The 13,154-nt window shown below is 51.3% G+C and overlaps 2 protein-coding genes across 2 annotated transcripts; both read left to right on the top strand.

The window, feature by feature from the left end:
* Positions 1-4,142: 4,142 nt before the first annotated feature.
* SPATA32 (spermatogenesis associated 32) lies at positions 4,143-8,159 on the top strand. Its single transcript, XM_007955275.1, has 4 exons — positions 4,143-4,220; positions 6,111-6,200; positions 6,468-7,474; positions 8,075-8,159. Exons 1-4 carry the CDS (start codon positions 4,143-4,145, stop codon positions 8,157-8,159), a joined length of 1,260 nt encoding a protein of 419 aa, XP_007953466.1.
* A 577-nt stretch (positions 8,160-8,736) lies between these two features.
* Positions 8,737-12,991, top strand: LOC103209429 (EF-hand calcium-binding domain-containing protein 3-like). Its single transcript, XM_042782874.1, is given in 9 exon segments — positions 8,737-8,756; positions 9,997-10,230; positions 10,325-10,371; positions 10,974-11,117; positions 11,452-11,523; positions 11,614-11,734; positions 11,939-12,117; positions 12,241-12,399; positions 12,855-12,991. Coding segments are annotated over 9 exon segments (1,113 nt in total).
* The last annotated feature ends 163 nt before the right edge of the window (positions 12,992-13,154 follow it).

Here is a 13,154-nt window from a genome sequence, read left to right as displayed (position 1 = left end):
GAAATGACCTAGCCAAGCCCCTGCCATCCGCGGGGTAAAAGGATAGCTGATGTCCGGACCTCCACACCCAGCCTTCGCCCCAGTGCCGTGCACAGATATGTGTGCGCACACGGGCGCACATGCACATCCCGGAGTAAAGGCAGGCACTCACAGTGCTGCTCTTGGGGGGGCCCTGGGCCCACGAAAGGGGCAGTGGTTTGTGCCCAGCAAACAGCTGCGAATTACCATATAACTACAGATCATCGAAAACATTACGTCGTTGTCCTAGATTGATGCTTGGTGCTTTTACCACAGGGAGGAGCAGTGTTCTTCAACAGATAATTCTTGACCTCTTTGGTGTCTTGCTTAGATCACCAATGAACAAGTGTTTGCCTCTCAAGCCTCATGGACTCCCCTTCCCATTTGGGGCTCAAATCCCCATTGAAATGAGGGTTTCGTCTTGGGACCATCACTCTCAGGAGTACATGGGCTAGCATTAAAAATATGCCAAAGACGTACAGTACTGCTTTGTCAGTGAAGGCAAACACGAGTATACGGGTGAAAAGATGGGTGGACAGGCTGAACTATTAGGTATGTCTATGCAGCACGGGGGAGCTCTGGTAGCGTAGTGCCTAAGGCACTTGACTGCTAACCAGAAGGTTGGCGGTTCAAACCCACCAGCCACTCCTCTGAAGGAAGATGGGGCAATCTACTTCCGTAGTGATACTGCCTCGGAAACCCAAGGAGGGGTCGCTATGAGTCGGTCCAACTCGACGACATTTAACAACAACATGCAGCAGGGAGTGTACCCAAGACCATGTATAGGGCTGGCAGACAATGGTTCTACAAGTGTATTTGTATGTTCTGTAAGAATTCCCAGGGGTATAGTAGAGCTGACAAGGGACAAGGTTGTAGTCACTTCTTGGTCACAGCCAGCTACCCAGAGGGAGCGAGTAGTTGAACCTGTGGGCTCAGGACCATAGTCACAGGGGACATCAAGCTCAACTGGCATAACATACTGCACCAAACATTGTTCCACCTCCTCCTTTGCCTAGTAGCAACTGGGATCTTAAAAGCTTGCAAGCAGCCATCTAGATGTAGCGATGGGTCTCTCCTCGTCCAGAGCAAAGAAGAAAGAAGAAAACCAAAGATTCATGGAAAGAATTAGTCCTCGCGACTGGTATACCATACAACTATGAGACGATAACTAGATGGTGCCCGGCTACCACTGTCAATCACTCAGAGGGGGATCTCTGTAGGAGATCCTGGATAGAGAGGGAGAACAATGTGGAACAAAACTCAAAATCATTTGGGAAAAATAAAAGGGGTGAGGAGACCAGGTTTGCTGGTCTGATAAAGACTGGTGGAACCACTGAGGCTATGGCCCCTCGTTGCCCTTCAGGTGGAATTGAACCCATACCTGTGGCTTCCAGCCAAAAATAGACAGGCATATGAATTGAACATGTACCTGACATAGATACACTCCTTGAAGAGAACAAGCATGGGAGAAAGAAGGGCTGCTTATGACAGGGAGACAGTTCAGGGGGCAGGAATGCATGGAGGGATGGACACAGGGAAGAGGTAACTAGCAGGGGAAGTGGGAGGGGAGCTGTTGCATTGGATTAAATTGTAGTCAATGTCATGAGACAAAGTGTATGTGAACTTCTGTATGGAAAGTGAATTTGCTCTGTAAACTTTCACCCAAATCACAATAAAAAAAGAAAAAGCAACAGCAAAGGAGAAACATCAGGGTTGGCAGGTTCAGAGAGATGACAAATTCATTTCTTTGCACAGACATTTGCTACGCACCCACCTTGGGCCAGGCTCTGTGCTAAGTATCAACCCACATACCCTGCACACCTCTAATTGAGGGTCAGCAAGGGGCCTTGTGCCCAGATAGTGGTCTGTGGGGTCAGGGCAAGGGCTTCTGGCAGTGAAGCCTTTAACCAAAGGCCATGGATTGGAGTCTGGAAGGTCTCCAGGAGGAGGTTAGCCCTGAGCAGCATCACCAATAAGTGACAAGGAGCATTCCAGAGAGAGGAGACAGCTCCTGTTCCAGCAAGGATGCATGGTATTAGACCAGGAATTTGAGATCCCTCGGTGTGCAATCAGTGACAGTGACTGGTGTTTGGGTCCGGAGGTCAGGAGACAGTAAGAGTAAGAAAAAGAGATTAAAGATTCTCCTGTGGTCATACTTGACAGATATGATGAGAATAATAAGGGAATATTAGGAACAATGTACACCAATAAATGTGACAATTTAGATGAAATAAATTCCTCAAAAGATACATACTCCAAAAGATTACTCAAGAAATAGTCTAAATAGTCCTGTATCTATTTTTAAAAGTTGAATTTGTAAGTACACTTCTTCCCACAAAGAAACTCCAGGCCCACAAGATGATAGAAAAACCATATGGTCATCTCAATAGATGCAGGAAAAAAATATAAATAAATAAACATTAGACAAAACCCAACATCCATTCCTAATGAAAAACTCTATGCAAACTAAGAATAGAAGGGAATTTCCTCAACCTGATAAAATGCATCTCTGGAAAACACTACATCTAACAGCATACTTAATGGTGAAAGGTTGAATTCTGTCTCTCTAAACACAAGAAAAAAATAAGAATATCCACTCTCACCACTTCTATTCAACATTGTACTGGAGATAGGAGAGGAAAATGTCAAGCTATCTTGATTCACACAATCATCTATGGAGAAAATCCTATGAAACCTACAAAAAAAAGCTAACTAGAACTAATGTTAGCATGATTGCAAGATATAAGGATCAATATAGTTCTGTGTACTAGCAACAAACAGCTAGAAATGGCAATTATTTCAACATCACTGGAATCCCTAACAGAATTTTTCCAATTCAAGTACAGCGGTCCCAAGCTGAGGAAACCTCAGATGCTTTCCTCCAATCCTCAGTTCATGTCACGATAACTTCTCCTCCTGCCTACACCCAGGTGCTGGTTATGGAAGGGCTGAGGCTGAGTGTTGATTAAATTACCTAGGGAAACTTTCTAAAGCAGGCAAAGGAAGGCTCTGAGTTCAGGAGCCTGAGGAATAGCAGCACTTATGGTAGATGAAGAAGAAGCCAAGGGTGGTCAAGGAAGTAGAAGGTGTGAAGAGATCACAGAGCTGGCCCTTAGGGGCCTTTGGGTGGTGGCGCAGCCCTAGCCCAGCCACCCAACAGATCCAAGACCCTCAAGGCCCTGATCTGGCATATTGGATACTGAAGCATGTTGTTGTCGTTAGATGCCATCGAGTCAGCTCTGACTCATAGCAACCCCTAAACAATAGAATGAAACGCTGCCCAGTCCCGTGCTATCTTCACAGCCATTACTATGTTTGAGCCCATCGTTGCAGCCACTGTGTCAGTCCATCTTGTTGAGGGCCTTCCTCTTTTTTGCTGACCCTCTACTTTAGCAAGTGTGATGTCCTTCTCCGGGTATGATGTCCCTCCTGCTAATACGTCCAAAGTACATGAGACAAAGTCTCACTGTCCTCACTCCTAAGGAGCAATCTGGCTATATGTCTTTCAAGACAGATGAGTTCATTCTTCTAGCAGTCCATGGTACATTTAATATTCTTTGCCAGCACAGTAATTCAGATGCTTCAGTTCTTCTTCGGTCTTCCTTATTGTTCAGGTTTCACATGCCATCTTTGCATTTTAACACTTTCAAAAGGTCTTTTGCTGCAGATTTGCCTAGTGTGCAATATGTAGTTTTATTTTTTTTAAGAACTGAAATATATTCATTTTTTTGTTGTTAATTAACTTCTTATTAAATAGAATTCACAATACATCAGAAAACAACGTTTTCCACTAACTAGTATTATTCAATTTATTCTGCTGAAATTCTGAACATAATAGACATGCTTCCTACATCTTTAAGTTCTACCATCCTCTGGTTTTCAATTCTGCCATTTTAAGTTTCCTTTAAGGAGACATTAGGTTTTTGCTTTGAATTGCAAAAGAATTGGTTGTTATTAGAGGCAACTGCCTCTTGCCTTGAAACCTAATAAACAACAACAAAATTTTCTGGTAAAGTAAAGATTTACAACCATGAGATATCACCTCACCCCAGCTTTAATAGCAAAGTTGTACAAGACAGAAAATAACAAATGTTGATGAGTTACCCTCACCCAAGCCTGATCCCATGTTTGACACAGAGCCAGGGTGGAAGGTCACCAACGTGAAGTTCTGTGACAAAGGCCTTGAGCAGCAGAGAGACAGTGTAAGTCCCTTCTACTCCTACAGTTTGGGACTCTCATACACTGCTGGTGGGACTATAAAAGATATAGCCACTGTGGAAATCAGTATGGTGATTCCTTCAAAAGTTGGAAATAGGAATACCATTTGATCCAGCAATCCCATTACTAGGTATATGTCCTAAAGAAGGGAGAGGCAGGACACAAACAGACATATGCACACCCATGTTCACTGCAGCATTCACAATAGCAAAGAAATGCAAACAACCTGAATGTCCAACAACTGAAGAATGGATAACCAAACTGTGGTACATACATACAATGGAATACTATGCAACGCTAAAGAATAATGTAGAATCTGCAAAATACCACATAATGTGGATGAACTTGGAGGACATTATGCTGAGTGAAATAAGTCAATCATAGGACAAATATTATATTAGTCCATTATCGTTAAAAAGTCAAGGAAAGGTTTATACATAGAAGGAAATTTTCTTTGTTGGTTACCAGGGATGGGAGGGAAAGGAAGGCTAAATTCTTAGACAGGTTGGGGAAAAATAAATAAATAGAGAGATAGAGAAAAAAAATAAAAAAACAAAGATTATTAGTTTACCGGGGAAACGGGGGGAGGGGAACATTTTGTTTGGGAGGCATTGCGTTTTTGTGTTCAATTAGTGAGACAAAGCACAAAGTGCTCCGCGCAGTGCCTGACCCATAGTAAGCATTTGAAAATTGGGACCTAATACTGCTAACCTTAGCCCTATGGAGGACAGTGGTAGAGTACAAAGAGCTGGAAGAAAGGCAAAGGTGATGAGTGAGGGGCGTAGACATGGAGGACAGGATAGTGTCACTGGCCCTTAGTGACACTGGCAAGGGAGAGAGGATAGGAGGGACAGGATGGGAGAGAGGGTGGCAAATGGGCTGAATGAAGGGTCAGGGAAGGAGGGAGGGGAAGCGTGGGATGGAGGACCCAACCCTGGCTCCAGAGTCCCTCAGACTGTCCCCTGCCCCGCAGCTCACCCACCCTCACCTTCTTCTCCCTGCCAGGTGCCAGTGGATTTCCCTGCTGTTGCAAGGGATCAGTGGACGTTCTGGATTCACTGTGAGAACTACCCCCCATCACTGTAGGAATGCTTCCCCCTACTCTCCAGGACCCCCAGCCGTACCCCTGCTTGTTGTTGTTAAGGGCCGTCAGTGGGTCCATTCATGCGATCCCATATACAACAGAATGAAGCACCGCCCCATCCTGCACCACCCTCACAAGCATTGTTAGGCTTGAGTCCATTGTTGCAGCCAGTGCTTAATCATTTCATTGAGGGTCTTTTTGACCCTCTGCTTTTCCAGGCATGATGTCCTACTCCCTGCTACCACTGTCAAACTCATGTACTCACTTCCTGAGCATTGGTTCTCAAAGTGAACTGAGAGAACCCCTTGGATTTTATGCTCGATAAAAATGAAGATTCCTGGGCCTCACCTCCTCCAACTAACTGAATCCCTTTTTGGGGAAGAGGGATGAGTTGACACCCTCTCTAGGAGCTCCTTAAACTCAATGAAGTTTGGAAATACCACTCTAGAATTCTTGGGGTGGGGAGGGAGCAGCTAGGGGCAGATAAGGTGGGGGCATCTTGCCAGCCTCTATAACAAGGCAGGGGTTCTTGAGGGGACAGAGGTCCCCTTCCCACTGAAGCCACCCTACCTACCCCATAGAGCCCTGCCACCCACTCTGTCTCCTTCTATCATAGGAGTTACGTACCCCAAAAACAGTTGGAGCCCCAAGAGGAAGATGAGATGGAGGTAACAGTGGACAGGGTCACCTGTTATGGGGAGGCAGTAGTCAGAGACAGTGTTTGTTGAGATTCATCTTCCCTAAATCCTGACCAGCCCTGCCCTTGACAATTCTGGCACCCTGGCATCAGGCCAATGTGGACATGCTTACACTACCACACCCCACCCTCATCACCTGCCCACACTGCCTCCCTATCCCCAGGTCGATCTTTGCTGAAGAGGTAAGTGTGAGGGAGGAAGTGAGCAGAATCCAGTGGAGGGGAGAGGACTTCAGGGGCAGGGTTCTCTGGCTCTTGCTTGCTTCTCAGCTTTCAGATGTACCCAGATGTACTCATCTTCCTCTTGGGGCCTCAACTGGTATTGGGGTATGAAAGTCCCATGATAGAAAGAGACAGAGTGGGTGACAGGGCTCTGTGGGGTAGGTAGGGTGGCTTCAGTGGGAAGGGGGCCTCTGTCCCCTCAAGAAGCCCTGCCTTGCATCCTTGCAGCTAGAAGCAGAACTACTAGAACAAGAGCTATCACCCGATGTAGACCCAGACCTTGACTCGGATCTGGAGACAGACCTAGAGATCAAACCAGAGCTCAAGTTACCCTCATCCAAGTCTGAGCCCATGTTTGACACAGAGCCAGAGTGGCAGGTCTCCAACGTGAAGTTCTGTGACAAAGCCCTTGAGCAGCAGAGGGACAGTGTAAGTCCCTTCTCCTCCTACAAGGAGCAGAACCTCAGCCTGGGCAGCCTAAAATCAAACCATAGTTGCCTGAACTCCGTGGAGGAGGAACAGCTGTCCATCGGCCATCATTCCGTCTCTGTGCAGACCTACAGGCACCTCTTCTGGGCAGAGAAGCATATTCAGGCCTCAGAACACAGCATAGAAAGGGCAACACTCGTGGAGCCCAGCAAGAACATCACAGACATGAAGACCTCTAGATGCACGGACCAGGAATCAGTCCCCAACATCACCGTCCCCAACAACACTGTCCCCAACAACACCGTCCCCAACAACACCCTGTCCTCCAAGAAGCAGCTCCTGTCCTCCAAGAAGCAGCTCCGGACCAAGGTAGCCAGAAGTTCCCAGACACTGTCCAGCCCCTGCCTGTCCTCTTCCAGTCTTCCATCAGCCATTGGCCTGGCCGACTTAGTCAACTTAGCATCTTCCCTGGTCATGGCCTCTAGCACCAAGGACCTGCCCAACTTGGAGCACTTAATCAAAGCTCCATCCCAGAAGACCATGGACCCCACCAAGGAACCTGCTGCCCAGCCCATCAGAGAAGAGCTGAAGCTGGAAAAGCCCACTGATGTGCCACCAGAAAATCCATCAGAGAAACCACTCAAAGCTGATGAGCCACAGGAGGTTCAGAAGGGGGAAGATACAAACTCACCTGGTGCTTGCCTGGGTTTCAACAAGCCAGGGATTAAGAGGGCCACCATTGAAGGGAAAGTCAATTTTCTCCAGCCACTGGCCTTGGCCTTATCACCTCAAGGAGATAGGAAAGAGTAAGTGAGGGCCTGCCTAGCAGTAGCTCTGAAGAGGGGGCTGTGCTAGCATGTGTAGGTACAGCCCAGTCCTCACATACGGGTGATGGTGGTGAACAGTGGAATTAGGGGCCAGGCAGGGCATGAAGAAGGCTGTGAAGTCTCCACCTCAGTGATCTCATAAAGGCTGCTGGAAACAAGGTTCCAGTGCACTGAGGTGCAGCACCAAGGCCAGGGCTGGAGGAGGGCTGGGGACCATGGAGGGTGAGCATTCCAGGGCCAGGGCAGGGAGCTGGAGCCAAAGTGGCCTCCCACCCAGGGGTTAAATGGCCTTGCCCACAACAAAAATGCCTGCACTAGAGTCTGCCCTGGGGACAGTCTGATGCCCCCAGTCCGGGGACCCAGGCTACTTCCATGGAGAGGAGAGTGAGGCAACGGGCTTCCTAGCGCACTTACTTCCTGGCAATGAATGGACACAGTAGAAAGCCAGCTTGCTGCTCATCAGCGTGCAACAGGAGGCCTTCTGACTCCTAATGCCCCCATCAAGAGGCCTCCAGGCTCTCCCTTCTCCCCCTGCCCTCCCACAGGGGCCCAAGTGACACTCTCTCTTTTGCATTGCAGCTCTGTGCCGGGAACTGAGAAACGGAGTCCATTATTGCTAAAAATCGATTTTAAGCTGGCATCCTACTCTTCCCCAAAGAAATGAGCAGAAAAAACCAGTAAAGCCTCCAGTGCTGGCCTCTGCTCAGATTTTTGTGTAAACACTCCTGGACCAAGCAAACCCATCCAACTGCAGTGCCGTGGTCCTAGATTGTTCAGGGATACCACCCCAGTTTTGAGCTACCCCAGCCCCACCAGCCCTGCCTGTCCCCTGAGGGCTCTGCCACTCTTGCTCCTTGCCATCTGTCTCTCTCCTGCTTGCTCCCATGGGGAGCTCCCCTTCACCCCCACCTGCCCAGTCCTCTAGGCCAGGAGGAAAGACTTATGACCAGCCAATGGGGAGGGCTCTGTGCCCTTTCTGAGGCCTCAGTTCCTTAGCCAATGAAATGGGGGCTTCTGCTTGGCCTGAAGCCAGGGATATGTCAGTCATCTGAGGAGGGACCCTTCTGGGGGTGGGACAGGATGGCTGAGAAGGCAAATGTGCAAATCCCTCCTGCTTCTCTCCACAGGGAAGGCCTGGGCCTGGGGAAGGGGTGGTGACCAGGGGCTTAAGGGAGCTAGGGAATGAGGCTGTGGTACTAGTCCTCCAAGGGGCCACAGCCTTGATCAGCAGGTACCCCGAAATGTATGACAGCACCTATGTGTAATGGTGCACATCCATGTGCAACCCAGACACACACACATACACGTACACATATGTGCACACACATACATACACACATGTGTATGTGGCCAGCACATCACACACCCAGGCACTTACATAAACACACACACACACAAGAACCATGCACACAGTACACATAAACACACATGCCTGTGAGCCAGACTTGCGTACAAAACAAGCACACAAATGTACCAGGTTCTGCCTCAGAGACCTCAAGGATGGAAAATGTGGGGAAACTTCCAGCAGGGGAGAGATGGGAGCATGGGGTTGGACACAGGCACGGAGCGGGAAATTTGGGAGAAAGAGAAGGCAGAGGCAATGCAATGGCTTGTCGACCCACCACCCACTCTGGGCCTCCTGTCAAGTGGAAGCCCAGCCTTGCAGAACTTTAAGAGCCTGCCCAGCCTTGGGAGGGGCTGAGGAGGGTGGAGTGCAGGGCCTGAAGTAGAGGGATTAGGGAGGGGCAAGCAGTTACAGATAGGTGGAGCAGAAGGAAGAGTGCAGGAGGAGGTCAGACCACAAGGAGGCCAGGAAGAGCTGCAGAGATGAGTGTCTGGGGAGGGTCTGGACCAGAAACACCCTCAGGCTGCTGGGATCCTTCTAGGGTATTTAAAAAATATGGTTTGTGGGTTTGTGTTGTTTGGGGGAGGGGACACTTCCTTCCTAGGGGAGCTGGGGTAAGGGACCCTATACCTGACTGCAGTGGGCTGGACCCGCCCTCCTGCCCACTGGCTGTGGGACTCAAGGGTGTTCTCAGGACTTCCAGCCATCCTGTCTTAGTATCAGGAGTCAAGGGTGCCTTAAGGGAGGAAGAAAGGCAAAGGCAGGACGCAGCAGGTGTCCCCAGCAGGGAGGGGAGGCCTGGGAAGAATGAGAGAGTTCACCTCCAGCCAAAAAACAAGTACTAAATCCCACAACACAGTCAGCCTGGGGCTGTGGCCCCCGGGGCCTTGGAGCAGCCTCAGAGCCTGGGACTCTGCCTTTCAGGCAGCAGTGGGCAGAAGATCAAGAGAGTCCCATCGGAACAGAGAAAGCGCAGGTGACATGGCTGGGGAGGGTCCCTACCCCTCATCCTGGGGGGGGCACTCCACCAGCCCTGCCCCCAGAGTCCCCTGGGGTTGAGGACTGTGGGCTCAGCTGGAGTCCGGGATCCTGCATACCCTCAAGAGTCTGAGCAGGGAGAGTGGGCTGAGTCCCTCTGCCCTGTCTTCTCCCCAAGGTCTCCACAGAAGCCTCAAAGACTGCTCTCGCGAGATCCAGAGGAAGCGCAAGTGGACAGGGTGCAGAAGGGGAGGCTGCAGCTGCACACTGCCCTGTTGACCCCAGTGGAGCCGGCCACAAGGGCCGTGGCCATAGGGGCTAAGCAGCCCACATGGGGGACAAGGAAGTTCAAGGGCCTTATGGCTACCTATCCAGTACAGCCACAAAGAAGCAGGAGATCTCAGAGGTGAAAGCAGGTCCTAGAGGCCAGGCCTGGAGCGCTGGGTTGGGGATGAGACCTGCCCAACCCTGGCAAAGGCCTTTCCAACCTCTTCTCCCCTGGGCAGTTCAACAGATGAGAACCTCTTGCCCCTGACAGCCAGGCAGCTGGCAGGTAAGGGCCCAAGGGCTAGAAATATAGGGGGTGCTCAGGGCAGCATTATAAGGGCTTACCTGGCTGGTGTCACTGCAGGAAACAGATGATCATTCTACTGGATTCTAACCTTCCCTCCATGCCAGTCATCTATGACCCCAGAGCCTAGTACTGTGCATGGGCCTAAGGATGTATGTGTGTGTGTGTGCTGGATGGATTGGTGAATGAGTGAATGGAGATTTTGGATGAATGGATGAAATGAGGAAGAAAAGAAGGGATAGGAAGGACTGATGTTGGCAGGGGTGGCTTGAATCAGAAGGATCATCAACAATTGTCAGTGCTGGCTATATGCAGAGCACTGTAACTATGGAGCAATACTGCACGGTACAAATCCCTGCGTTGCACCTTACAGGTTGTGCAACCTTGGACATGATTTAAATGAGGATTGAATGGGCTATTGACAAGCACCAACACACAGCAGCCACTGTTGTTCTTTGTATTAAAAATAGAGCACGAGTGGTGGGTGACCCAAGACCTGGATCCTACAGTGAGCTAGAGTAGGCAGATCTCAGGACTCCTGATGTGAGGTTCACTTTGCTGCCTGCCCCCCTCCCTGCCCTTAGCCTTCCAAGATGTCTTCAAACTGCTCAGCTCCAGCCCTGCAGGCACTGTGGACATGCGCAGCATAAGAGTTACCCTGAGCAACGTGGGCATCCTGCTGAGCCCACAGGAGATTTGTGAGGCTCTTCGCCAGGCAGATTTGGACGGTGGGTGCCCCATCCCCATCCTCTTGCTGTGTCCCACCTCCAGCCCTGAAGAATGCCTCACTTACCCACAAAATCCTAACCTGACCCCATTTTAAAGTTATCTCTTCCAGGAAGCCCACCCAGATTAACACACCTATACCATGACTCCTAAACACAGTGTTTGTTTATCCTCATCCTGACTTGAGACTCTTCCAGGGCAAAGGCTGGCTCTTCCCCACTCAAATTTGGGTCTCTCCTTGGCTGGAGGCAGCACCTGATTGTGGAACTCTAGCATCTTGCCAGCAAGCCCCTAAAGCATATGCAGGGGAGCTGCCACAGCACTCTCTCTCCCCAGGTGATGGCACCGTGAGCTTCAAGGATTTCCTGGGTGTCCTCACTGACAACTACCGCTTCGCACAGTGCCTAGGTGAGGAACAAGGCTGGTGGGGCAGTGGGGGTGGGGTCTGGTCTGCTGGAGGTCCCTCCTCACCGCCCCCTCCATGCTCTCTGTCCCCAGGCTGGGTGAAGAACAGCCACATCTATGACCCCCAGGGCCTGCAGACCCTGTTTTTTGAGATATTGCTCAAGCTGCTGAGCCAGGGCTCTGTGCCCTCCCAGTCGGTCCAGGAGTTGATGAGGTGGGCAGACTATGCCCACATTCAGGGATACGGACGAGGCGAACAAACCCTGCCCCAGAGACGGAAGTCCTGGGTCCCAACTCGCCCCAGGCCAGTGGCAGGTGGCTTCTGGTCTTGCTTCGGCTTTGCGGGGGCCCCCCACACCTCCCGTGAATGAAAGGGGGGGCGGTGTCTGAAGCGGCGACACCTCCTTCCTCCTTCAAGCTACTATTCCAAGAAGCAGCGGGCTCTGAGGCAGAACCCAGGCTGGAAGGAGCAGTCCCGCGGCCACAGCCGAGCCCCGCATTCCCACAGGGGCCTCGCCTTCTTCTGCCAGGCTGCGCGCATCAGCGGCCTCTCCAACGCCCAGCTCGCCCGCTCGCTGCACAGACTGCACAAAGCGGGTGCGCCCTCTGCAAGGCGCAGGGAGGGCGGGAAGCGTGGGGCGGGCCCTGCATGAAGGGGACCCTCCCAATCACTTCCAATCCTCCACTCCCGCTTCGGGCTCCTCTCTGGTGCTACTCCAGCTTCGCGAAGCCCCTACTCGCGGATACCGAACCTGGACCTGCAGACGCGACCAGAACGCTGGACAAAGAGCCAAGCGCCCGGCCCGGAGGTCCGACTACCCAAGCTCTACCAGCCCAGCCGCCCTAAGTGCCGAGCCAACCAGGGGCCGCTCAGCCTAAGTGAGCGCGGGCAGTAGGCGGGGCCAGCGAGATAGGCGGGTCATGCAGATGAGGGGTGGGCAAGCGAGAAGCCCGAGCGCCAGGGGAACCCAGGCGAGGCCGGCGGAGTAGAGGCTAGGCAAGAGGTAAGCCATACAGACCTCGCAGAACTAAGAGAGCACCGGACAGGCAGGTGTCGAGACGGGACGGACAGATGGGGTATGACAGGTGATAGGTAGGGAGAGGAGGGACAGGTGAGGAGTGGCAACAAAACCCGAAGAAATGGGGACAGGGACAGGTGAGAAGCTAGCTGAGGCTGAGGGATGACTGGAGGATGGAGGACAGGGCACTGGGAACGGGCGAGGTAGGCAGGCAGCAGGCGGGAGTGCGGGGAGGCGGGGCCCAGAAAGATGGACTTGGATGGTGCTTATCTAAGGCCCCCTGAACCTCCGCGCGTTCCCTTCTCCCTCCCGCAGAGTTCGCAGACGAGGTCCTGGAGCGTATGCGCCCCTTGAAGTTGCCTCCCTCTCCACCAACTCTAGTGCAGAATCAGCCCTCCTCACCTCTGCCGGCCTGTGTGCAGAAACCTGCCGTGAAGAGCTTGTTCAAATAAAGCGTTTACTGAGCGAAACCAGGCTGAGCCGTGGTGGTTGGGCATGGGGCGCACGCGCATCTTTTGCAAATATCTTTATTAATCTTGTATAAAAATAAGGTCCACGGAGAGTTCCCGGGGATGGGGAGTTTGAAGGGTGGGGGGAGGTTGCACTTTATAAGTT

The sequence above is a fragment of the Orycteropus afer genome, unplaced genomic scaffold (genome assembly GCF_000298275.1).
Source record: "Orycteropus afer afer isolate SDZICR_OR568_19922 unplaced genomic scaffold, OryAfe1.0 scaffold00495, whole genome shotgun sequence".
Taxonomy (NCBI): Eukaryota; Metazoa; Chordata; class Mammalia; order Tubulidentata; family Orycteropodidae; genus Orycteropus; species Orycteropus afer.
The sequence above is the reverse complement of the archived record's forward strand: the minus strand, read 5'-3'. Positions and strand labels throughout refer to the sequence as shown.

What these genes read in the sequence shown, in the direction of transcription:
- SPATA32 (XM_007955275.1), top strand. Translation starts at nt 4,143, where the DNA reads ATGTTTGACACAGAGCCAGGGTGGAAGGTCACCAACGTGAAGTTCTGT. An exon ending in TTGAGCAGCAGAGAGACAGT is followed by an intron (nt 4,221 to 6,110) that starts GTAAGTCCCTTC and finishes CCCTGGCATCAG; the next exon opens with GCCAATGTGGACATGCTTAC. An exon ending in CCTCAAGGAGATAGGAAAGA is followed by an intron (nt 7,475 to 8,074) that starts GTAAGTGAGGGC and finishes TTTGCATTGCAG; the next exon opens with CTCTGTGCCGGGAACTGAGA.